We start from the raw sequence: 26,993 nt of genomic DNA, 5'->3' as shown, positions 1-26,993 counted from the left end.
GGAGGTCTGCACTCGTTTTGAGCATAGGAACGAAAGGGTATGCAGTCATCAGGGACTGCACTACATATGATACAGCCATCGAGGCTTTGAAGGCTAGGCATCTGAAGTCGCAAAACGAGGTCCGAGAGAGGCACCAACTCCCACTACATCGCCAGTGGGCAAGAGAGACCATCGATGACTATTTGCTGGATCTCTGGACGCTTGCCAAGAAGTGCAGGTACAGAGAGGCTACAGGCCACATTCGTGAGGAAGAACAGATCTGGGACACTCTAGTCGTGGGGGGGGGGGCGGGGGGGGTGTCTGCTCGAGGTACATGAGGCAGCGACTGCTCGAGTCGGGAAAGAAGGACCTGGCTAGCCACGTTGAACTGGCCAAATCCTTGGAACAGGCCAAGCTCGAGAACGACGACCTCGAAGCCAGCCAGCGAGCTCACTCACCCAGGAGATCCCTTCCAAGGACTGGTTGCTCCTGCTACCCTCGCCCTAAAGGCTGCTGCTTCCTGTGTTACTGAGTGCTTCTTCTGTGGCAAGAGCCAGGATCCCTGATCTCATTGCCTGGCTAAAGACACAGTGTGTTCCAGCTATGGCAAGAAAGGGCATTGGGCGAGGGTAAGCCCAGGAAAGTCCGTGAACTGCACCACTCTCGGATCCAATTCCAGCCACAGCACTGAATTCACCCGAAACCACTTGTTGCGCTACACACCAACAGAGGGTGGCAGTGAGGAAACGGCATGAAAAGGCTTGGCGGCCATCTTGCCACGACCCAAATTCAAACTCGGTGCCACCATCGTCGGAGGAGGATGGCTACCTTGCCACATCACGAGGTTGACGCCAACTTACCTACACAGTGGGGGGTCATTCGAGTGAGGAACATGGAGTCTCTGGGGACCTAGTCTTGATGGTCCTAGATCAGGTCAGACCTCACCAGCTCAGAAACTCCATAGTGACTGTGAAGGTAAATGAACATGCTACTAAATTCCAATTCTGCATATTCCTTGCGTCTCATTCGCATTCTATGTGTGTTCAACAGCACTGCATAGTACATCAGCTGTTTGAAGTGGGGGGGGGGGGGAGTTCTGTAAATTTCGCTTGTATATTCTTAATGAATTGTATGTTCCGGTGTTGTTGGGTCTGGACTTCCTGTGTCACCTTAAAAGCGTGACCTTGGAGTACGCTGGTCACCTCCCCCCATAATGGTTTGGAACGGAGGCCCCCAAAAATCAGAAGCCACATGCAGCCTCTCCACACTGAATATCGACCCCCCACCCCCACCACCTTTGTTCCCGAATCTGTCCTCAGACTGCAAACCTATTGCTATCAAGAGCAGGAGGTACTGTACAGCAGACCTAACGTTTTCTCAAAGAAAGTATCATTGAGACTAGCACCAGCCTGTGGAGAGCACAAGTGATAGTGGTTAAAGGGGAAAACAAGTCCAGGGTAGTAATTGACTATAGCCAAACTGTTAATCGGTGCACACTCCTTGTTACATACCCCCTCCCGTGAATTTCCGACATGGTGAATGGTATTGGGTCTATTCGACCATTGACCTGAAAGCAGCTTATCACCAGCTGCCAATATGTTCTGAGGTCCGTCCATATATAGCATTTGAGGCTAACGGTCATCTCTATCAATTCCGAAGGGTCCCTTTCAATATCACTAATGAGGTTTCTAGCTTCCAGAGGCAGATGGACAGAATGGTGGATGAGTATGGGTTGAAGGCTACATTCCCCTACCTCGATAATGTCACCATCTGTGGCCACATCTTGGAAGACCATGACGCCAACTTCCAACGACAAGTGCAAGTTCAGGACTAGAAAGCTGGCTATCCTTGGCTTCGTGATGGAGAATGGCAGCATTGGCCCCAATCCTGATAGGATGTGCCCCCTGTTAGAACTCCCCGGTCCCAGGACCACAAAGGCTTTGAGGAGATGGCTGAGGTTTTTCTCATATTATGCCCAGTGGATCCTCAATACACTAATAAGGTTCGCCTTCTCTTAAAAGCCATTAATTTCCCCCTCTCAGCTGAAGCCCAAATGGCTTTTAACTACCTCCGGAACCACATTACGAAAGCTGCCATGCACACAGTGGACGAGAATGCACCTTTCCAAGTGGAAAGCAACGCTTCGGACGTAGCCCTGGCTGTGATCCTCAATCAGGTGGGCAGCCGGTTGCGTTTTTTTCTTGGACATTACAAGGCCACAAGCTCCGGAACCCATCTATGGAAAAGGAGGCTCAAGCCACTGTCAAAGCCATGAGGCACTGGAGACACTACCTGGCTGGTAGAAGATTTATGCTCCTCACTGACCAGCATTTGGTTGCATTCAAGAACAGCAAAATCAAAAATGACAAGATTGCTAGGAGGAGGATCGAACTCTCCACCTCCAATTATGACATCGCCTATCGGCCAGGAGCCCTTAATGACCCTCCAGATGCCTTATCCATTGGTCAACTGCGGTCTCTGCATAATGAGCTCTGCCATCCAGGGGTCACCAACATGGCTCATTTTGTCAAGGTGTGAAAACTGCCCTACTCCACGGAAGTCGAAAGGGAAATGACCAGGTATTACCAGGTCTGCACAGAGTGCAAGCCGCACTTCTACCACCCTGCAAAGGGGCACCTGATCAAGTCATCCAGGCCCCTTGATTTTAAGGGACCTCTTCTCTCCACAAATGGGAACACCTTCTTCCTCTCTATCATTGATGAGTACTCCCGCTTCCCATTCGCCATTTCATGTCCAGACACGTCCATTTTGTCAGTCATAAAGGCCCTAGATTACCTTTTCGTCCTGTTTGGGAATCCCAGCTATATTCATAGTGACCTTTACGAGTGACGAGCTACCTCACTACCTGCTGGCGAGGGGCATCGTGTCCAGCAGGACTACTAGCTACAACCCCCGGGGGAATGGGCAGGTTGAAAAGGAGAATGCCACGGTCTGGAAGGATGTCAAACTGGCCCTGAAGTCAAAAGGCCTTCCAGACTCACACTGGCTATTATATACCGTGACCAATGCTACTTCTCATGAACACCTATTCAATTTCAAAAGAAGGTCGGCATCGAGAACTACACTCGTGAAACTGCTCCATGCCAATCCCATGTATGGCTATGTGGAGTACCTGGATGGCAGGAAGGACACTTTATCAGGGACCTGGCACCCACCAGAACAGAGGATCCATTGCCTCAAGTGCCCTGCGAGCCACGGAGCTCATTCTTGCCACCCCCATTCAGGGCCTCGGGGTGGATCTGGTTCAGGAGGAACCCTCCACCTTTGAGCCGGAGACTCAGGTCGCCTCTCCTCTCTCACAAGGGGACCAGGAGACCCAAGGAGTCCAAGGTCCCCCAGTGCTAAGGCACCCCACCAGGATCTCCAAACCCCCAGACCACATAAATCTGTAAATTTGTAAATAACTGTGTATTTTTCAACCATTTTTTTCTGAACCCATGTTCTCTGTCTTCATTCACAGAACATAGATTCTACAGGAATGCAGTGAACTGGGATTCACTGGAAGCATGTTGTGCTTGATGGCTGGCCCTTCCTCCCGGCTCCGGCCCCATCTGCTCACATATAATCCTGGTTTCCCACCTAAACCTAGAACCCTTCTGAAGTCTACTGTGAAACCCTACCCATAGTTATAAGCTAATAAAAGCGTTTGTTCTCCCTCCAGTCAAGAAAGCTTTTATTCATGCTACACAGTGCTAGTACGAATCTAGCGCTGTCTGTAAGGAATTTGTACATGCTCCCTGTGCCTGCATGGATTTGCTCCGGGTACACCGGTTTCCTCGCTACCCTTCAAAATGTATGGGTGTTGTAGGTTAATTGGGTAGCAAGGGCTTGTAGGCTGGAAGAGCCTGTTACCATGCTATATATCTATTTGATAAAAAATCTCACAGACTGCAGGAAGAATCTATTCTCCAGCCTGGCAGTCCTGATTTTGATTCTCCTGTACTTTCTTCTTGATGATAGTGGGTCAAAGATACTGTGTGCTGGATGGAAAAGGTGTTCAATAATTCTTTGAGCCATATTTAAGCAACTCTCCTGCCAAATACCATCAATAGAGGAAAGGGAGACCCCAGTGATCTTCTCGGCTGTTTAGATGACCAAATTTCAACAGCTGATGACAATTAAAGAATTTGGACTTGATCTCAGGTAAAAACTGGGCAGACAGATTAATTCAATGTCATCACTCATGCAAAGAAATTCACCACTTAGCCAACAAATCTTGATGCAGAGATTCAAAGAGATATTAAAAAAATATGTCCATAGAATGCTGTAAAAGTTGGGGGGGGGGGGGGTGAGGAGGGATATTTCCAAGTACGGTGAGTTGAAGGTATGGTTGACAGAGAAAGGATGAACACTGTCGGAGGGTAGAGACCTCAGAGTGTGGTACACCGAAGTACGTGCAGAAATTTAAATCTAAGACGACTAAGCATTAACATACATACACACAATGTTTACAGGGGAGTGTCAGGGCCATGCAAATTATGACTTTCACTGTGGCATTGGATGTTGGGGAGAAGGTAATGGAAATAAGTCAAGGAAATAAACAAGGAAGATTTTAAAGGCTACATAGGATGCAAGAACTAGAAGCAGTAGCAGTCCACAAGGTTATTCAACATGTCCAGGGCTGATCTGACTGGATCCTCAGCTCTGCATTCCCATCTATTCCCAAATAGAACATTACAGCACAGTACATGCCCTTCAGCCCACAAGGTCAGCCTGACCTATGTAAACCTATTCTACAACAATTTAATCCTTCCCTAACTCACATCCTTAACCCTCAATTTTTCTGACATCCATGTGCCCATCTTTTTAATGTCCTTATTGTACCAGCCTCCACCAACACCAGCCCCGGGAAAGCATTCGAGGCACCCACCACTCTCAGAGTGTACCCCTGTCATCCCCCCTATTCTATGCTCCACTCACCTTAAACAGATATCCTCTAGAATTTGCTTTTGTTGCCCTAAGTGAAAGTGCTGGGTGTTCACCCTATCTAAGACCCTCATAACCTCATATACCTCTATAGACTCACTTCTCATAATTCATCGCTCCAAGAGAAGAGCTTTGTCAACCTTGCTTCATGCAACATGTTCTCCAATCCAAGCAACATCCTGGTAAATCTCCTCTGCACCCTCTCTATTGAAATGACATCCTTCCTGTATTGAGAATACCAAAAGTATAGCCCAACCAGAGTTTTATAGAGTTACATTAAACTTATTTCACTTTATCAAGAATCTATCCAGCTCTGTGTTAAAGATATTGAATGACTGCTTCCATGCTCCTTTGAGGAAGAGTTCCAAAGACCCACAACCCACAAGGAAAAAGTTTGCTTCATCAGTCGTAATTTAGTGACATGTAACTTTTAAACAGTGACCCTTTTTTTCTAGATTCTCCAACATGCTCCATATACTCAAGATGGGGAGACAATGTGAATGCATGACCATGGCAGTGGGGATTTGGAGCTTGTTTCTGAGGGGAGGTGATGTGTAAGGTGATAAGGTTATCTTGGAATGCTTTGGACTAATTTCATCATCAAGGACCCTCACCACCCAGGCCATGCCCTTTTCTCACTGCTACCATCAGGAAAGATGTAAAGGATCTTCTTCCCCTCCGCTATCAGATTGACAATGAATCTATGGCTACTACTTAACTTTTCGCTTTTTAGCCTGAATTATATTTTTTAAATCTTGAATTTAGCAATTATAATTTATAGCAATTTTGCAGGTGCAATGCACAATACTGCTGCTGTTAAACAACAGATTTTCTGACACATTTTCATAACAATAAATTCTGATGTAGAGATGGGAAGTTAGCTCCCGAAGGTTACCCAATAGTTGTCCTTGGAAACTGCAAAAGAAGGCTCTCACCATTACAACTTCCCAAACTAAAAGGGAATACAAGCCAAATTTATGCAATTTTACCTTGTAACTTTAAAGATCTAAGGCCAGTTACTGCTCTGGCAATGTACAAGACCATTCAGAACCATGATAATTCCAATGGTGAATGCTTAAACATAATGAGGGGAGTTCATGCTTAAACAATACCTTCAAATAAACAAGTGAAACACGAGATGCTGTGATTGCAGCAAAACCACAGAAATGCTGGGGGAACTCAGCAGGTCTCACAAAGTCCATAGGAGGTAAAGATACATTACCAACATTTCAGGCCTAAGCCCTCCAAGTTAAAAAGCAGGCAGGAACTAGAACTAAAAGGCTGGGGATAAGGGTAGAAAGAGGCAGGGGGAGGAGCCCAGGCCAACAGGTAAAAGGTGACAATTGGACATGGATGGCAGGGCAGGAAAGATCAGGGGAGGGGAGAGGCTCTGTGAATAAGTCATGGGATTCACATGTCCTACCGTTCTATGAAGCTTGTGGCTTTGCTGGTCATTCTCTGTGTCAGGTTGTCAAATGAAAAGGGCTGTTGACTGATCTTCTCGTTTTCCATCAGGATGCAGTTGAGGTTGCGAAACTGGGAAATGAACAGCAGTACCACCACAGACAGCAGGAATAAAGCAGTTGAGCAGACGAAAGCCAGAGCTCTCCAAGGTATCTTCAGGAGACCCAGGTAGTCCAGGAGCAGCAGGGTGAAGAGTGCCAGAACCATGACCTGGACCATGGTACGCACGGTTCTCCGACTGCCTACGATAAAGATATCACCGCTGTTGGGATGGCAGTTGCGCAGGTTGGACAGTGGCAGGCCGTAAAAGTAGTCGAATCCGTAGTGGGCTGGGTGGTGACAGTGATCGTCATGGGTCTCACAATTTAAACCAAGGTGCCACTTCCCTGCAAAGAAAGCCATTAGATGCATAAGGAGTTCCCGGGTTATGCAAGGGTTTGTTCCTGTCAATCACCCCATTTCACTTCAATCCAATTTCCAAAGTAACCCATATAGCCCTGCTCCTCTTTTCCAATCCACAAAAGTGAGCCCCGGTCCCACAGCCAAGGTTCCATGGATCCTACACCTCTAAATGAGTCTACCATGAGGAACTTGGCCAAATGCCTTACTAAAATCCATGTACACCACATCTGCCATCCTTGCCTTCATCAATTTCTCCCGTCACTTCCTCAAAAACTAAATTAGGACGAAAGGCATGACCTGCCCCTCAAAAAGCCATGCTAATTATTCTTGAGAAGACTGTTTTTCCTTACCCTGGCACCAAACCGAATATCTCTTTGGTGCCCAAATAATCTCTTGTCTATTCCCCTAAGTATCGAATCCCCCCTAACACTACCACTCTCCTTTCCTTCTGAGCCACAGGGCCAGGCTCAATGCCAGAGACCCCGTCACCGTGGCTTTGGCCTGGTAGGTTCCTCTCAACAGTATCCAAAATGGGATACAAATTATCGAGGGGAATGGCCTCAGGAGTACCCTGCATTACCTGCCTGCTTGCTTTTGCTTTCCCCCTCCTGACTGTCATCCAGCTTCCTGCCTCCTGCAGCTTCGGTGTGATTGCCTTTATCTATGAATTCCTCATTCTCCTGTATGTGTTGAAGGTCATCGAGCTGCAGCTGTGGTTCCCTAGCACAGTCTGTAAGGAGTTGCAACTTGATGCACCTCATGCAGATGTAGCCATCGGGGAGATAACGAGTCTCCCAGAATTCTCATATCCTAAAAAAATGGCAGCGAGGGGGCTTGAAAGGCAATCCAAGAGCTCTCTGAAGAAAAGAGAATAAAAGATCCCTGAAAATAAAAAGAATCCCAAAAAGAAGACAACCAGAAAAATGAATAGAAGAAAAAGAAAGAAAATGGGAAAAAGAACAAAGACACCAAAAGGAGGAGGAAAAGACTCATTGCGTGGTGGAGGTTCAGAGGTCAACCCTAAGCCTATGAGGAGGTCATCGGAGGCAGTGGTGACAGCAGAGCCATGGAACTTCTCGAGAGAGAGGAGGATTCACCCAAGAGGGTGAGAGAAGAGGGCCCTGAAAAGGTTTGATTGTGAGGGAGCCAGGGGAGGCCATGACTAGGCGGCAGGAACGTTGGTGAGCGTAGATTGTAAGGTGGCAGAGGCCTACAGATGGTGGGAATGACCGGGGCCTTTGGAAGCAGCGGCGATGGTGGTAACGGTAGCAGCGGCGACAGAGGGTAAATGGTGGACCAACAGAGAAGGTACTTCCAGGTCAAAGAGGATCTGAGCAAGGGTCAGGAGGAGCCCACAGTTGAGGTGGCGTCGGCCCTGGCGGGCAACAGGAACAATGTGACTGGAGAGGTGTGGGGACCTAATGGAGAGAGAAGAGGTCAGGAGGTGTGGGCAGCACCAGCCCGACAATTTCTGACAGTGATAAGGAAGGGACAGAAAGAGAAGGAAAAGCAAAGAAGAAGGGCTGAGAGACAAGGAAAGTGGGGTGGGGGTGGAAGGAGACAGAGAGCTTGATACCCACCATCAGGGACATTATGGAATCTATTCAAAAAATGCAAAAAATATTAAAAACACTGGTGGCGGGCCAGAATTAAATTAAATACAGGTTAGATAATGTAGCTGAAAGGGTAACATTGACAAAAGAAAGACTCGATAGGGTGGAAGAGAGATTGGAAAGGGGGGAGAGCGAAATGGATGTGTGGATAAGAGAGAGGGAAAATATGGAAAAAACTGATTCTTTATAGAAATAATATGAAGATAGTGGGGGGTGAAGGAGGGTGCAGAGGGGACAGACCGGTGGGATTCTTTAAAAAAATTGATCCAGAAGTACTGGGGAGGTGCGAAATTGGGGATAATTTGGAAATAGCAAGAGCCCACCATAATCCTGCTCCCTGCCCGATCAAAGACCCCGCTCTGTCCTGGTCAAGCTCCTTTGCTACCAGGACAGGGAGCAAATTTTATGGGCGGCAGCAAGTGGAGTGAAGGAGAGGTCAGCTGAATATGAAGGGGAAAAAGGGTCCTTGCTACTCAGGCACAGGAAGGAATTTGATCCGGTTAAAAAAAAAATTAAAGTTAAAGGGGATTGAGTTCACCCTCCTTCACCCTGCAAATTTATAAGAGAAAATTCTTCTTGGACGCTAGAGAGGCAATAAATTATGACGTTAAAAACTTGCTGTCCTCTTGGGATTAAATGTAAATATTAATGGGAAAGAAATTAAGATGCCTGGGTTGTACATACTGTAAACGGTAAGAACATATTGTATTGTTGTATTGTTAGAATCATAAATGTCAAAATTAAATAAGAATATGGGGAGCTCTGAGAAGGTGGGGAGAAAGAATAAGAGGTAGATGTGTGCAGTAGGCACACTCCATATTAATGGGGGAGTTGGCACTAGTTGTGTCGAGGTTAAAACCCTGTGCTTATCATTTATGGTTGTTTTATGACTTTCCCTTTAAGGATTAATTATTTTTGTAGCATTACCATAGTTACTATGACATCATAAGTCGTAATATCCGAGCGGACTGGGAGCTCTCATTCTTGGAATGACCATGGAAGAGACATGAGCTCTTGAAAAACTTTTCTTTGAATTTATCATTTTTATTCATCATCTTTATTAATCGTTTATTATCATTTTAATTTGTTTCTATTTGTTTGAAGTTGAGTATCGTTATCAATGTTTAATTGTCGTTATGAAGTGCAAAGCTATGAAAATGTTTATTCACTTTTATCAATGGAAAATTAAAGCTATTTACAGCTGCATTTATGAAGTTTGATTTATTTGGATGAATAAAAATACAATTCGGAATATCAAGGCATTCTTTTCTTTGGAGATGACATGTTTGAGATTGGGAAATATTAGAAGCTGGGAAGTGTCATCTACATTGGGTGCCGGAAGGGAAAGGGAGGGAGAGGAGGAAGAGGAGAAGGGGGGAGGGGTACCAGGGGGTGTTTGTGGTCTATTTTCTTTGTCTGATTTGTCGGTTTAAATCGCCACGAGAGGGCATTAAATATTTAGGGATAAAAGTAGATTAGGATTTGAATAATTTATATAAACTCATTTATCTCCCTTTGCTTTGGAAGATTGAGGAGGATTTGGATAGATGGAAAATTCTGCCCATAAATTTGGCGGACAGGGTTAATTGTGGATTAAAATGCAAGTGATGCCAAGGCTGCAATATCTATTTCAGTCATGCCCATCCCATTGCCCCGGGGATTCTTTAAGGCATTTAATGGATGGATGCAGGAAGTTCTTGTGGAACGATAAGTTGGCTAGGGTCTCCATGGAAAAAAATGACGTGGTTATGAACTGGGGGGACTGAAATTTCCAGACTTCAAAAAATACTAACTGGGCAGCCCAGTCAAAGTTTATCACTTCTCTCTATGAGAGAGGTGGTACCCTTCTCCTGGGCACAAATTGGACTGGATATGGTAGGAGAAAAGATAGCAAGAGTTAATGTATAAGTGGGACACTAAATTGATGTCAAGGGAAACAGATAATCACATATTAAAACATGCAATTCAGACATGGAAAAAAAATCAATGTATCGGGCTAAAGGTGGGATTGTCTCCGAAAAATCCCTTGTCCTAGAGCAAAATAATCTTTTGCTTGTGGATAATAAGATCCTGGAGAACTGATGCCAGAAGGGGATCAAGTGTATCTAGGATCGTTATGAACAAGGACAATTCAGGTCATTTGAACAGCTGAGGAATAAGTATCATTTGTCAAATAAAACCTTCTACAGCTATCTTTAGTTAAGATCTTTCTTAAGGGATCATTTGGACCACCTATGGGCCCACCCATGTGTAGTGACATGTATTCCAAAGTGAGGGCCCAAAGCCGGGCTTATACAAGGCAAGGGAAAGATGGGAGATGGACTTGGGCACAACAATCCACGAGCAGTGCTGGTCAGACCTGTATTGGCAGTTATTAATTTCAGGTATAGGTTGGTGAAATATAATTTCCTGCATCAACTGCACCACAAAAATTACATAAATCTAAACCAGAAATCACAGAAATATATTTTAGGTGTGGTGTAGAGATTGGAACCTTTATCTACCTGGCTGTGTGCAAAGGTGAGATCCTTCAGCAAGGACCTGGGGGACATTCTGAAAAAAATTACAAAGGTGGATTTTCCACAGGATCTGGAACTGTACCTTCTGGGAAACATTATGGACGTGTTTTAAATTGTCCAAGTACTAAATTGAGTTTGTGAAGGTCGCCTTGTTGGTAGCCAGGAAGTGTATAGCATCATGTAGAAGTCTGATATTACAAAATGGAATACGGAGATACAGAGTTGTATACCCCAGGAGAAAATTAAGTAGAATTTAAGGAGGAAATATGACATGTTCTTTGGGGTATGGCTGCCTTATCTGCAGTATATTAACTACACAGATATAGTTACACGCCTTCCAAATAGGTAAAAATTCATTCTAATAGTGAAATGACTGAAATAAATGAAATGGGTCGGGGTGCAGATGACGTGCTCGTTTCGTATCTTTTTAATTTTATTTTATGTTACTCTGGGTTTATATTTGGTTCCTTTAAGGGTCGGTGACTATAGATTTTTGGTTCTTTCTGTTTGTTTAATTTACATAATCTTTTGCTTGTGGTATTAGGGTATAGGAGGGAAGGGAGAGGTGTGGGTGAGGGAGAAATGGTCTCTGAATGTAAGGTTGTACTGTTGTTTTGGATTTGTGTGAGTCTTGGAAAATCAGAAATAAAATATTAAAAAAAACATTCCATTAACCCTGTTGCCATTCTGACCATTCTACCTTGGGGCTAATATAAGGTCATACCCCTGCTATCCAGAATTCATGCAACCAGTAGTCTTAAGCAGCTGGCTAAAAAAAAAGTTAAAAAATAAATAGGTTAAAAATGCACGTTTAAAATTGGCACCCAGGCAACACACAAACTCATGCACCTGGAAAATTCACTTATCTGGCATCTACCAATCCCCATAGGTGCCAGATACTGTAATAAAATCTCACCAAAGCCTTACCTTAATCTCTGCCTCTTCTTCCCAACCAAAGCCTCAACTCACTATTCTAACTTTGGCCCACTCACACAGAGGCCACTCTTTTTGTACCTCTCACCTTCTTAAACAGTCTCATTCTTGAACACACCAATTCTAACTCACATTCCTTTCCTACGAGTGCAGGGTGACTTGATGGGTTTCTCTGGCTCGTTTGGGCACTGCATTCGACTCCAACGCCTGCAAACTTCGTTTAACTACAGAGTTGGAAGTGGCAGCAGTGGACCATACCCAAGCTCAGGGCTCAGCAGCTTAAGGTTTCACACTAAGCCGCAGGCTACCAGCTTCTATGAACCAGGTGACAGGACCAGGATTCATGACAGTGCCAATGACTAGCAGGGCTCCTGAAGGGTCTTGTGCACTGATGGATTCCCAACACTTTGCGATTTGGAACTGGGGACAAGGAACTTGGGTTCACTGCTGGATAAGACAAGAGCCTGTGTGGCTATGAATGTTATGGGATAACAGGAAGTGGTGGCATCAGAGGAGAGGGTGGAATCCATGGACACTCAATGACTGTTAAGGGACTCTCTCTTACTTCTTTTCTCTTATTAGAACATAACAGCATAAGAAATTGGAGCAGGGGTAGACCATCCGGCCCGTCGAGCCTGCTCTGCCATTCAATGAGATCATGGCTAATCTGATGATAGGCTCATCTCCACCTACCTGCCTTTTTCCCATATCCCTTATTTCCACAACTATGTAAAAATCCATCCAACCTTGTCTTAAAGATTTTTACTGAGGTAGCCTCCACTGTTTCAATGGGCAGCTAATTCCACACATTCACCACTTATCTTGATAAGAGGTGCTGTATTAATAGCACTCTGTGTTGTGACAGAGTATATAGAAATGCTTTTGGGAGATAAATTGAGAAAGGTTTGTTAGAGTAGGTGACATATAAACAATTTAAAACAGATCTTACTTGAAATAGTGGAGCTACGCTAGACATAGTGGCTTCTCACACCTTTTGCAAGAGCTTTGAAGAGTGCTCAAGAGACTTCACTAATGGATTGTTGTTTACCAAAACAACAGATGGAAGATAATACTAACACCACTATTGTCTGCAGGAGAGTTTTGATGTTGTAAGAGGGTCATGTGGTTTTGCAAGCAGAGAGAGTCAAACAGGCTTTCTCTTAGTTTTGGACTGTGTGCGTGTGTGAGAGAGAGAGAGAGAGAGAGAGAAGCAGAGATCACGCTGACTGTGTTTCAGCCAGCAAGAGCAGCTGGAACTGAAACAGGACAAGCTGGCAAGAAGCCCCAGTGTGGAAAATGGCCTAGTCACAGCCCTTGTGGTTCATGTAAGAGGAGAGGGCTGGGTGTTTAATGTTTCACTTGGAATAAGGGAAACAGAAAGGAACTCTGTGGTGACCTGAAAGAAAGAGGTTATCATCTGGAGAACCCTGAAGGGGCAAGTTTTGACAGCAAGACACTGAGGTGACTGATGGAAGTACATCAGTTGTGGATGTCCTGGAACAACACATCTCTCTCTGAAAACCAACAAGAACCTTCCTGAGCGGTCACCATTTACCTTTCGAGCCCCAAAGTCTGGTGAACTTTATAAATGTTAAATTCTGTGCATAGTTAAGAATTGCCTGCAAACAGTGAACTTGGAGAAATGAGAAGTGAGATTGGACTGTGAACCAAAGAACTTTTCTGAATGCACACACACATTACATACACGTGCGCTTAGAATTAGAAGGGGGTTAAGTTGGTTAAGTTAATAATAGATAAGTTAAAGTTTGATTCTGTTTTAATGTTTAAAGATAATTAAAAACAACTTTTGTTTAAGTAACCGTTTGTCTTGGTAAATATCTATTGCTGCTGGGTTTTGGGGTCCTCTGGGCTCGTAACAGTGTATATTTAAAAGGGAAATAAAAATAGGGAACAAATGGATCCTCAATCTACAGTTCGGCACCGTTGACATAAAGACAGAGTGGTGCAGACTGGGAGAGGGAGGGAGAATTAAAGTGACTGATAGCTTCAGGCCATCGCTTGATAACTGACTGGAAACATTCTGCCATGCTGTCATCTCTAGGATCTTAACATAGGATGAAAAGAGCCCTATTGAGGCTGACAAAAGGGGACGTGATCGCTCTCCTGAGAGTAATCGAGGGTCCACGAAACCACGAGGGAGTGCGTGGGCACATGCAAGGGAACACATTTAAGAATGCATTGGCATACCCAAGGAAGGTGGACAAAATAGTTCAAGCTTATCGTCATGTTATTCTCACTGTAGAGGGATCCTTTGAAGAATAAAATGAAGAGGGTGGGGAGTGAGGGCAGAGAGCAGAGACACACACGGAAGGACTTCCAGATCTAAGGACCCTGGCATCAGAAAGCACAGCTAATACCTCTTACCTATCAAGGCAGTGGAATACCCTTGCTCCTTCAACAGCTTGACAAAGGTGGTCTCATTGGTGGGAAGTCCACCAGATCCAGCTGCAAATATGTATATGCTTAACTTATGGAAGGAGGACATTCCTGAAAGAGAGAACAAATTGGTCTGTTAGTGTTGCAGAGTTGCACAGCACAAAAGCAGTCCCTTCGGTCCACCGTGTCCATGCCACCCTTTGTACCCACCAACAGAGATCCGACGTACCTACATCAAGTACATGGCCTTCTATGCTTTGCGGTTCAAGTGCAGATATCTGCTTCCACCACGACCTCAACTACCCCTCCCCCTCCCCGGATGAAAAAATCCCTCTCTAAACCTCCCACCTTAAACCCATATCCTCTTGTCTTAGGGACACCCATCATGAGAAAAGCTGTACAATCCACCTTTTCTATTCTGTTCATCATTTTGCAGATCACCCCTCACCGCTCCATGGAAAAGAAACCTACCCTATCCAGTCTCCCTTTTTTACGAAACCTTTCTATCCACACAACAGAGTCACTATCTCGGAGGATCTTTCCTGGACCCAACACACTAATGACATCGTGAAGAAAGCACGTCAGCACTTCTACTTCCTCAGGAGTTTGTGAAGTTTTGATATGACATCAGAAATCCTGGCGAATTTCTACAGTTGTGTAGTGAAACTGTGCCAACTGGCTGCGTCACTGTCTGCAATAGGGACAACAATACCCCTGAGTGTAAAGCCCTCCAAAAGGGAGTGGACACAGCCCAGGACATCACAGACTAAACCTTCCCCACTATTGAGAACATCTACAGGGAACACTGCCATCAGAGAGCAGCAGCAATCATCAAGGATCCACACTACCCAGCACTTGTTATGTTCTTGCCTCTGTCATCAGAAAAGCGACATAGGCACCACAAGACTTGCGCAGCCAAGTTCAGGAACAGCTACTACCCCTCTACCATCAGACTCAACGATAAGCTCAATCACTTTAATGATTTCTCTGTATTTCAGTCATTTTGTTTACATTCTTTATCTGTTTATATTTCTTAATTTACTTGCTTGTGTATATTGTGTACAGTTTATTTTCACACTACCAATAAGAGATAATTCTGCCTTGCCCGCAGGAAAAAGGATCTCAGGGTGGTATGTGATGTCACGTACGTACTCTCACAATAAAACAGAAATCTGAATCTAAATCTAAACATCTTCCTGAATCTTTTTTCCCCCTACTGCAAATCTATACTCTGTCAGTTGAGCTCCTTATACAGTTGCATGAATGTTAGAGATAACCTACACGCCTGGTCTCAGAAGAATCCTTCTCAATGTACTCGGAATTTTGGGACAAATAAGATTACACTTAAAACTTAAATTTCTTCTGCTTCCTCTCTACTGCAATTATGCCTTTGATATCATGTGGTGACATCATCTGTACACGGCACTCCAGCTGCGGACTGAGCAATGTTTCACAAAGTTGTCTTAACTCTTCTATTCTACAGCAAGCTAATACAGGAAGCATCCCCCTATGCCTTCACTATTTTATCCACTTGCACTGCCATTTAAAGGCTGTTTGTGAATTCAAACTGGTCTCTTTGTTCATAAACATTAATACCCTACCATTTAATGCATATGTTTGTGTATAATCATGTGTACAAGTTCAAGTTCATGATCATCTTTCTGCACATATTCAACCAGACCCATGTTTCTCTGCACACACAGATATTAGTCTTCCCTGTAGCCATGCGTGCTACTCAAAAGAAGACACAAACACATGTAGTGTAGTCAGATTAAGCTGAGTTTTATTAGGACTCAGGCCTGAATTTTTTTTACTTGCACTGTTCCCGCCGTAGGCACCCTTGGCTGACGTCACAACATGCATATCAAAAGTGGGTTTCCCTTTTCTGCATAACAATGCCCTTCTTCCCTGTACGCTGTCCCTGTCTGTTGGCTGCGCAGCAAGGCCAGCACCATTTTAGGGTCGCTGGCCTTTAAGCTGCCCTTGTTGTCCACTCGCCGGTTCGCTTGTTGGGGTCAGTGCCACTGCACGGGATGCTGGCCTTTGGTTGCGCTTGCTTCCTGGAGCACCAGCTCAATCACCACAGAGGCGAGTCACCACATGACCCCTCCCCCGAACCAGCAGTATTGTCCTTGTTATTTTCCTTGGTGCCTGGAGGCAAAGTCTCTGTAGCCTTCGGTGGCCTGCCTCTTCGGCGTGGTGCTGGTGTCTTAACTGGGCACACCGAGTCCAGGTGTGTCAGCTTCAGCCTGTCTGTGGTGAAGACCTCTGTTTTGCCTCCGACCTCCAGCTCAAACATGGCACCGTTGTTGCGTATGGGCCAGAACGGACCCTCGTATGGCCTCTGAAGTGGTGGACGATGTGGACCCCTGCGAATGAAAACGTACTCACAGTCCTGCAGGTTTTTGAGTATGTTGGTCCTCACATGACCGTGTCTGGAAGGTGGAGACGGGGCCAGGTTGCTGACTCTTTCCCGTAGCCTGCGGAGGAAAGCTGCCGAGTCATCCTGCTGTCTGCCTGGGGATGGTATGAATTCTCCCGGGATCACCAGTGGAGCTTCGTAGACAAGTTCAGCCGAAGAAGCGTTGAGGTCCTCCTTGGATACCATGTAGATGCCTATCAGCGCACATGATAGCTCATCTAACCAGTTGGGTCCTTGAAGTCTGGTCGAAAGCGTGGTTTTGAGGTGCCTGTGGAAGCGCTCCACCAACCATTGGACTGTGGGTGGTAGGCTGTTGTGTGATGCAGCTGGGCACCACACAGGCTGGTGAAGTTGGACCACAGATTGAGGTGAACTGGGCCCCTCTGTCAGGTGTGATGTGGGAGAGTAACCTGAACTGTGCCACCCAGGATGAGATGATGGCCCCGGCACACGATGTTGTGGACGTGTCCTCATCGGGACTGCTTCTGGTCACCTGGTGAAGCAGTTGACTATCGTGAAGAGATAGTGGAAACCCTGGGATATCAGCAAGGGTCCTACCTGGATGTGGTTGAACCTTCATTCTGTGGGCTCGAAGTGCTGAGGTGGGGTTTTGATGTGCTGCTGTACCTTGTTTGTTTGGCACTGATTGCCCACATTCACCCACCCGCTGACCTGTTTCCACAATCCATGCCACATATATTTCCTGGCCACTAGCCAGACCTGATGGATGGGTGAGCCAGTCCGTGGATGGAATCAAAAACCTGTTGTCTCCAAGCCGCTGGGACAATGGGTCTGACCTGACTGATGGCCACATCGCACAGTAGGGTGGTGTTAACTGTGCCGACTGGGATGTCCTGGAGCTGCAGTTCTGATATGGCAGTCATGGTATTGGGGCATCTCATCATCGCTCTGCTGTGCCTCTGCCAGGGCCATGAAGTCCACTCCCCTTGATACTGTGTGGATACTTTGCCTGGATAGTGTGTCAGCCACCACATTATCCTTGCTGGAGACGTGGCTTACATCTGTGGTAGACTCCGAGATGTAAGACAGGTGTCGTTGCTGGTGGGCTGACCAGGGATCTGAGATCTTATTCAAGGCGAAAGTTGGGGACTTCTGATCTGTGAAAACTGTGAAGGACCTGCCCTCTAGGAAGTACCTGAAGTAGCGGATGGCTAAATACAGCGCCAGTAGCTCTTTGTTGAAAGCACTGTACTTCAGCTCTGGAGGCCACAGATGTTTGCTGAAGAAAGCCAATCGCCATTCCTGAGACATCCATCGTCATGGCCATTGGAGCATCTGACCTGAGATGTGCCAGTAGAGCGGCGTCCACCATGGCTTCCTTGGCCTTCACGAAGGCTTCTGCTGACTCCTCGTCCCAGGTGATGTCCTTCACTTTGCCTGCCATCTGGGTGAACAAGGGCTGCATGATCTGGGCAGCTGAGGGGATGAACTTGTGATAGAAATTGATCATTCCCATGAACTCCTATAGTCCCCTGGTCGTGTTGGGTCTGGAAACTTCCAGATGGCCTCCATTTTACTGGGCGGCCACATCCTTAGATTTAGCAGTGTTTTCTGATTATAGACAAAAATTTAGACATACTCCATGGCCATGCACCACAAATACACCAATTAACATACAACCCTCATAAGTTTTCTGAAAGGTGGGAGGAAACCAGAGGGCCCGAAGGAAACCCAGACACTGAGAGAATGTACAAACTCCTTACAGACAGTGCCGGATACAGTACAAACCCAGATCACTGGCACAATAATAGACGAACAAAACGAGAGATTGCATTCTTGTTTGGATTGGCCACTGTAACCATATCTATTGCTATTATGAGGGGCATAGGGAGGATGGACAGCCACCACCTTTTTCCCAGCCTAGCAATGGCCAGTGGCTATCTGTTAAAGGTGAGTAGAGGAGTTTAAGCGAGACATCAGAGGTATTTTGTCTTTTGGAGAGAGTAGCAGATACCTGGAATGCAATGTCAGGGGTGGTGGAGGACGCACCATTTTGAACGGTGGGAGGAAAGCCAGACAGACATGGGGAAAATGTAGAAAATCCTTACAGACAGCACAGGACTTGAACCCTGGTCCTGATTGTTGCCGCTGTAAAGGCGTTGCGGTCATTGCTATGCCGTCCATTTTGGGGTTATGGACTATGACAAAGATTGATCATGAGTGGATTAGCGTGGCATTGGCACAGCATTGTTGGCCGAAGGGTCCGAACTATGCTCTACTGTTCTATGTTCTTATTTGGCTTCCAAACTGCATCGACTCAATCGGCAGTCATCATGATTAAACTGCATTTGCCAATGCTCTGCCAAACATTCCCTTCAATCTACTATAACATTAAGGTCAGAAATTAGGAAAGACACAGACAAAACCTCTTACAATAGTGGGCTTGGAACCTAGAACATCCTGCTTGTACAGGTATCACTGTGGCCTTCCAGAGTGAATTGAATAAAAAGATGGTAGAGGAAAATTTGCAAAGAAATGGAGAAAGGGCCAGTGGCTTAAATTAAGAGTTGGTTTGGTAAAGAGTCAGCACAGATATGATGGGCCAAATGGACTGCAATCATTTTATACTTCTCTGACTTTAGTCTCTACAACCTCTTGGTGCTCCAACGAGGCTTCCTTTCGTCTGTTGATGATATTCACTGGGAGCATTGCTTAAAAAGGGCTCAAAGAATTATTGGGAATCCACCAGAAAACAGTATCTTTGACCCACAACCGTCAGGAAGGAGGCATAGGAGCAGGAAAATCAGGACTGCTCGGCTGGGAAACAGCTTCTTCCCGCAGACAGTGAGATTGATGAACGGTATTCTGTAACCTTGGATCTCTATAAATGAAATGAGTAAAACATTCCAAAATAAATGTACCATAAAACCCTGTTATCTGGAGTTCAAGCGACCAGCAGGCTCAAGCAACTGGCAAAAAATTGTGGAAAATAAATAGGTAAAAATTATGGAAGTTTAAAAGTGGCATGACTCACCGTTAGTTCGTTGATCAAGTAACACGCAATTTCAAGCAACTGGAAATTCACTTATCTGGCATCTACCAATCCCCTTAGGTGCCATATACCAGGGGTTTTACTGTATACAAATATCTTTATGTACACGTGAGATATTATGTGCTATGTATTGTGTTTATGTGGTCTGGAGAAATGCTACTTTGTCCAGAGAAACACTGTTTTGTCTGGTTGTTTCTGAACGGTCAGATGATGAACTTGAAACTATCCCAGCTTCCAATGCGGCAATTACAGCATTTCAGACTCAGGACGAAGATGAACAAATTCAGCTAAAGCAAAAAGCAAAATTTTGCTGTGTTGAAATGTTTGTGGGAAGGAAGGTAAGCTGCTACAATCTGTCTGCACTGCCATTTCTCCCAATTTCAGTACAACCCTTTCCTCCAGGCTTCACCTTTAATGCACCTGGCCTATTCACTCAAGCACTTTATCACACACTGACTCACTTCCTCAACAATCTCTGTGTGAAGAAGGTTCTTAATTCCCTTTCCATCTTCTTGGCATCCATCCGATGTTGGAGGCTTTTAGTCTTGCTCTTTCTTTCTCACCTGGGAAAAGACTTGGACTCTACCGTTAAAAACTCTTAAGTAATTTCAAAAACTCTCTTATAGGTCTGAGTGCTTGGTTTTATTTTATTTTCCTTTTATGGACCTGTGTTTTAACCATTTTGCGTATCTATGTCTTTGGACTTCTAGATTCCACACACAGGAGGCGAGCCGCTGGCGTCTTGTGGGCGAGGAACCCGCACAGACTGGGCTGCTGACAACTTGATGTCAAAGGACTCACACGGTACTGGAGACTGCTGGAGACCGCCTCATAAGAACCATCATCAGAACTGGGATTTGAGAGGGGGCTGAAGGCAAGGGGGACTCCTGGAAGGGCCCTTTGAAGGCTTTTTTATTTTGTCACAAGTTGGGATCTGGGTTTGGCTTCCTGATGATTTGAACTGAACTGGAGTCTTGTACGGCTGCAGAGGCTGCGGAAGTGCTGGAGGTGAATCCACGGGCACTTTCTCTGATTGTAAAGGGTGCTGGAAAGGTAAATGACGAATCTTTGGCTGACGAAAGGCAATTTGGTGTAATGTTACATCTCCATTTTCTTTCATTTTTAGCTTTTAATTTGTGATTTTTTTCTCCTATTGGAGGGCCTATATACGTTGATTTGAGTTTTCATATAGAGATATTATTGGCCTTTAGTAATATTAGTAGATATCTCAAAGTTGAGGTTTAACGTTCGAGGTTGTGGGTGGGGTGCCTTTTAAGTCAACTTCTATGCAAAAGTTGAGGCAAAAGTTCCATTATTGTCACGTAACCTACATTTTAGAATGTAACAATATTCCCACTTCCCACCTTCAATTACTCCAGCAATCACCCTTTACTACTACTGTGCTGAGGGTCTTGCAGTCCAGTAACTGTGTGTTGTTTGATTCTGCTCAATCTGATGTTACTCATTAGTCAATGCATTGTTGAAGGCAGTTACATAACTCTTGGCAACCCTGCGTTGAATTCTTTGAAGCAGTCACAGAGATTGGTCAAACAAGACGAGCTCTGAAATGAATGTCAACAGAAACAAAAGGCTGCTTGGAACAGCCTTTTGTTTCTGTATACATGCAATAGCAGGAATGAGGATGAGATTGCAAAAATAAGTCTGAATATTCACGCAAATCCAGACAAGATATGCAAAATCGTGAAAATCAGGAGAGAGGTATTGCAAAGGTTTAAGGCATGGGCTCAGTGACATCTTTGGAATTCTCTTCCCTGGAGGGCTATGGAACTTAGTTACTGAGTTTATTCAAATCAGAGGTCAATTGCCAATCAAAGGAGATGGGGTTTAGGGCACAAAATCATTGCTGAGGCAGATCAGTCATGGTTTACGAGTGGCGGGGAATATTTAGAGGGCCCAAACACACCCATTTCTTCCCTGGAATCACCAGCATTTAGACTCCCATGCCCAATTTGCCTTAAACAGAGGAGTTCGTTCAGAGTCAACCACAGACTTGGTCTGGACTCACACTTGGGAAAGACAGGGAAAGGGTGACAGATTCCCTCCGTGATTGCCATTAGGGAAACCACATGGGCTTGATGATAATGATGGTATTTTATTTTCACAACCACCAATACAAATACAGTAACAATTAAATTCTTGCTTGCTGCAGTTCATAGTTATGTAAAACACTCTAAGTACAATTTAAATAACATAATGCAGCATAATAAAAGGAAATAAATCAAAGGACAAACATTCATATTTGCAGCAGGGCAAAAAAAAAATGCTGTTTCAGTATAATTTGGAGGTTTTGGAGTTGTGCGATGGTTAGGGGAGAAAGGGGAGGCTCAAGATTCTCCTGACTGTTGGATAAGGAGGGAAACACGAAAGTCTGCAGACGCGGTGATTGCAGTTAAAAACCCAGAGATGCTGGAGGGACTCAACAGGTCTCGCAGCGTCCACAGGAGGTAAAGATATATTACCAATGTTTTGGGCCTGAGGTACAAGCTTAAAAAAAAACCAGGCAGCTGTCTGAAGGAAAAGGCTGGGGAAAGGAAAGAAGGGCGGGGAAAAGAGCACAGAACCAACAGGCAAAAGGTGATGATTGGACAGGAGGGGAAAGGTTTGAATTGATAGGGGGAGGGAGTACTCTGTGAATGGAGAGCTGGAGGAAAGGAGATAGAGGGAAAAGGGAAAAGAGAGACAGAGCTAGAGGGAAGGAGACAGAGCGATAGATGGGGGAGGCCTAACGGAAGTCAATGCTATCCAGTTGGAGGGTGCCCAGATGGAAAATGGGGTGTTGTTCCTCGAATTTGCAGCCGAGTGCATGAGACTATGTCGGCATGGAAATGGGGTGGGGAAATTAAATTGATTGTGACTGGAGGCGCTGTGTCTGTTGGATAAAATTGTTCTTGAACCTAGAGGTGTTGGACTTTAGGCTTCTGTTACTTTTGCCTCAAAGTAACATCGAGAAGAGGTTGTGACCAGGCCGATCAGGGTTCTTTATGATGTTTTCAATGGTCGATGCCTGTGCCGCATTCAGCTAGATTTGCTACTTTCTGGTGCCTTCTGCATTCCTGGGCTTTCAAATTTCCAAACCCCAGGCAGTGATGCAACCAGTCAGTATACTTCCTACAGTACATTTGTAGAAGTACTTGGACAACATGCCAAACCTCCTCAAACCTTTTGTAAAGTGGTGGTTTTGGTGCTCTTTCTTCATGCTTGCCTTGATGTGCTGAGAGATCCTCTGGTATGTGACTGCTCAGGAACTTGAAGCTACTAACATTTTTCACTGCTGTCCTGCCAATGAAGACAGATGCATGGTCCCTTATCCTCCCATTTCTAAAGTTCACCATAATCTCTTTGGAGTTGCTGATGTGGAGAAGGAGATTGTCAGTGCACCACACAACCGGATTCTTGATCTCCATCCAATGTTCTAACTCATCATTACCCATTATACAACCAACAATAGTGGTGTCGTCAACAAATCTATACATTGTATTTGGCTATGGAATCATGGGTTTTGAGGGAACATAGCGCAGCATTGAACATGTAGCCTATGGTCAATGAGGAGATGTTTTCGATTCACACTGATTAAGGACTACTGATAAGAAAGGTGAGGATGCAGTTGCAAAGGAAGGATCAGAAACCCAGATCCCCGTGTGGGTGCTCTTGTGGTTCAGGTGGAGTAACCTACAGTGGAGGGCCAGTGAGATGGCGTCCACTGTCGGACCTGTTGTGGTAGCAGGCGAATTGAAGAAGGTGGTCCAGGTCCTTCCACATCAACCTCTCAAGCCACTTATGATTAAATGAAGTGCCACCAAACAGTAGTTGTTGAGGCAGTTAACTTTGCTCCTACTGGTACCACGGATGCCCCTATTGAAGCAGGTGGGCACCTCAGATGCAGCAGCGAGAGGTTGAAAAAGTCTGCAAAAACCCCAGCCAGTTGGTCCGTGCAAGATTTAAGGAAGAAGATTTTAAACAATAGTTGGTTTTTAAACAACAAACTGGATGAAAGATGATCCTTACTGGCTAAAATTCAAGGTTTATTTCATATTTGATTCTACATTGCCATTTGAACTTATGGCACTGGGTGAATATTCCAGAACTCTCGCTGCAAGTTTATAACTTCACCTCCATATTACTGGGCAGCCTGCTTTGGAAAGATTTGGGTAAAACATGAAAGTCTGCAGACACCGTGGTTGAAGTAAAAACATAATGCCGGAGAAACTCAGCAGGTCAAACAGTGTCCTTGATGTACCAAAGGTAAGGATACATAAGCAATGTTTCAGCCAGACGCCTGTTGTAGGCAGGTGCTTGAACATAATGATGGGGGCGGGGGGGAAGGGGCAGGGGGGTGGAGCAGTCCCAAAGACAGGAGGTGGATAAGGAGGGAGGGCACACCAGTAAGTAGGGGGAGGAGGGATAAGTCTGCGAATGGAGAAGGAAGGGGTGGAGAGCTGGAGGAAAGAAGACAAAGGGAAAGGGAAGGAAGGAACAACAGGGAGTGGGCTAGCAGAATCCAAAGGTCGATGTTAATGCCATCCGGTTGGAGAGTTCCCAGATGGAAAATTAAGTGTTGTTCCTCCAATTTACGGGTGGTCATGGTAGAACAGTACATGAGACCATGGACGGACACGTCAGCATGGGAGTGGGCCGAGTTGGAGAGATTTGGTCCAGTGCACCAATAGCTTTCCACAAGAAATGCTTTGTCATCAAATGCTGCTTTACTCTGGTTCAGAATCAGAATTTATTGTCATGAACAAGTCATGAAATTTGGTGTTTTGTGGCAGCTTCATATTGTCAACATACATATTAAATCACCTACGGAATTACCATAGAAAAGAAAACAGTAATAATGCAATTGGACTTACCTGACCTGACTGGATATCTGCCTGTCAGAAAGGCCGCTCTGCTGGGGGTACACAGTGATGCTGCAGCTATGTGTTGAGTCAGTAACGCTCCATCCTTTGCCAGGCTGTCAATATGAGGGGTCCTACAACAGGGGAGGAAATGTATTGATGAGATTTTTCAGAGAATGATAAGAAAACAGAAAATTTACTTTTATGTTCATAATGTACAAAAGACATTTATGCTATTTAACCACATAAAGCACGGAAAATGAGCCTTTGGCCCACCCAGTCAGCACCAAGCACCTATTTATATCATTACCATTTTTAATTTACCCTCATGAACACCAGCCAAAATCTACAACTCCCTAATACACTGGAGGCAATTTACCCACTGACAACTGACTTGAATGCTTTTCAGAAAAAAAGCATTTGTGTAGCGGCCTGTGGTGATGATCGAGCAAACAGCATGCAGGATGAGACACCCGTTCCCATAGGCCACAGCAATAGCGGTCAAATTGACCAATCACCGCCAGCAGATAGCAGGGGGTCCGGGACAGCCAATCGGTAGTGAGGCCAGGTCAAGTCATGCCCTGGTGGTGATGTGACTGGCTGCCTATAAAAGGCAGAGCTGCAGCCCATCAAAGTCAGTGTCGATTACACTCCCTTCATGTGAGAGTCTTTTTTCTTTAATCTCGAGCTATAACCACATTATTCCTCGAGCGATAATCGTAGTGACCCTGCTACACTTGTGCATTTTGAAGGCTGAGGGGAGAGCTGAGAGAAGCTTATAAAAATATGACAGGCAAAGACAGTGGTACCATTCATTGAATACATTTTTGTGAGGCGCTGCCTCACGAAGGCAGCCATCATAAAGGTCCTCTGATGCATCATCAATAATCACAAAAGACTGGAGCTGTGAAATGATCAAGCTTTTATTAACTATAGACTGGAATAGCCATCAACCTCATTGTCTGATCAAGGCAGAGAGGAATGGGGAGCATGCAAGAGGTTATGGGTAGGATTGGTCTTGAGAGGTGTGACCAGCTGGGAGCAGCCAACCATAGCAAAACAGTTGTTTACTACATTCACCACTCCTTTTTAAGAAGAGTCCGGTGGGGTGAGAAAAAAAAGATGAAACAAATATACATCTTACACATTAAGTCTTTGCTGCAGCAAACAACATGGTAATGATTGGGGCACTGCCTTAGCGTCCTGAGCAGCTTGTGGGGTTGGCCTATCATTACTGGTTACAGTTTGTTGAGGGGGGGACAGGTAAGGGGGTTGGGAGTGTGGTGCTGGTGCATCATTGGTGACAACAGTGGCCAGGGTTGGAGAGTGGTCAACTGTAGGCTCAGGGACCCCCAAGACAGAAGTGGGGGGAAATGTCTGCTGGTGGTCAGGGAGGTGCCTGATGGTGCTAGATCCCAGATCAAGACAGTGTCCTCAAGCCCGTCAGGGAAGGCAACATAGCCATACTGGGGTTTTAGCGTGGAGGTGGAGGACCCTCTCAACAAGTGGGTCAGTCTTAGATAGTCTGGCGTGATTCTGAAACAGGACCAGTCCTGGGGAGGTGAGCCAGGCGGGCAGTGTAGTCGCTGACTCAAACTTCCTCGGGAAGTTCATGAGACCCGTTGTTGATGGCTGTACATAAATGTGACCAGACGGAGTGGAGTGCGTCTTTGAGGATTTCTTGCCATTAGGAGATGACGACCCCCTGTGACTTCAGTGCCAGAAGGATGGTTTCCCAGACCATGGCATTCTTCCTTTCCACTTGCCCGTTTCCCCTAGGGTTGTAGCTGATGGTTCTACTCGTGGCGATGCCCCTGGCCAGCAGGTACTGTCACAACTCATCACTCATGAATGAGGTTGTCCGGTCACTGTGGATGAAGCTGGAGTACCCAAAGAGCGTGAAGATATTGCGGAGGGCCTTGATAACCGTTGCAATGGTCATGTCCAGGCATGGGATGGTGAAATGGAAATATTTGTTGATGATTGTGGAAGTAGGCATTCTGATTGGGTGGTGGGGGGGCCTTGAAATCAATTCTGAGGCACTTAAAGGGGCTTAAGGTGCTCCTTGTCTGGTTGGTAGAATTTTGGTCTGTATTTGGCGCAGATCTGGCAGATTTTAGTCTTTGTCTGGACTTCCTCAACGGAGTATGGTAGATTCCGAGCTTTGATAAAATGGAAAAACCTAGTTACTCCAGGGTGACAAAGGTTATTATGGAGAGTTTGTAGTTTGTCCATTTGGACACTGGCACAGGACCCACAGGATTGCGCGTCCAGGGGCTCGCTAAATTTCCCAGGAGGATGACGTAGTTGTAAGTTCAATTCTCCACCTGAGGATCTTATTGTTCTTGATTTTGCCTCTTTGCTTATTGTTAAACATGAACGTGACTGCTCGCTGATCCGTGAGGAGAGTGAATAATTTTCCATTGAGGTACCGCCTCCAGTGGC

General features: G+C 45.4%; 1 protein-coding gene across 9 annotated transcripts in view; it reads right to left on the bottom strand.

Annotated features, from left to right (window-relative positions):
• Positions 1 to 26,993, bottom strand: part of sts (steroid sulfatase (microsomal), isozyme S) — a 164,002-nt gene that overhangs the window by 103,434 nt on the left and 33,575 nt on the right. For 8 of the 9 annotated variants that reach the window (XM_069892066.1, XM_069892068.1, XM_069892067.1 and 5 more), the window contains 3 exons: positions 24,561 to 24,682; positions 14,243 to 14,365; positions 6,350 to 6,776 (listed from right to left, as the gene is read on the bottom strand). In XM_069892066.1, coding sequence (XP_069748167.1) covers positions 6,350 to 6,776; positions 14,243 to 14,365; positions 24,561 to 24,682 — 672 coding nt within the window. Of the gene's footprint in view, positions 1 to 6,349; positions 6,777 to 14,242; positions 14,366 to 20,150; positions 20,253 to 24,560; positions 24,683 to 26,993 lie in introns of those variants that run through there. The other variant, XM_069892069.1, reaches the window with a different exon arrangement.

The sequence above is a fragment of the Narcine bancroftii genome, chromosome 7 (genome assembly GCF_036971445.1).
Source record: "Narcine bancroftii isolate sNarBan1 chromosome 7, sNarBan1.hap1, whole genome shotgun sequence".
In the NCBI taxonomy this organism is placed as follows: Eukaryota; Metazoa; Chordata; class Chondrichthyes; order Torpediniformes; family Narcinidae; genus Narcine; species Narcine bancroftii.
This window is presented reverse-complemented; position numbering and strand designations above follow the sequence as displayed.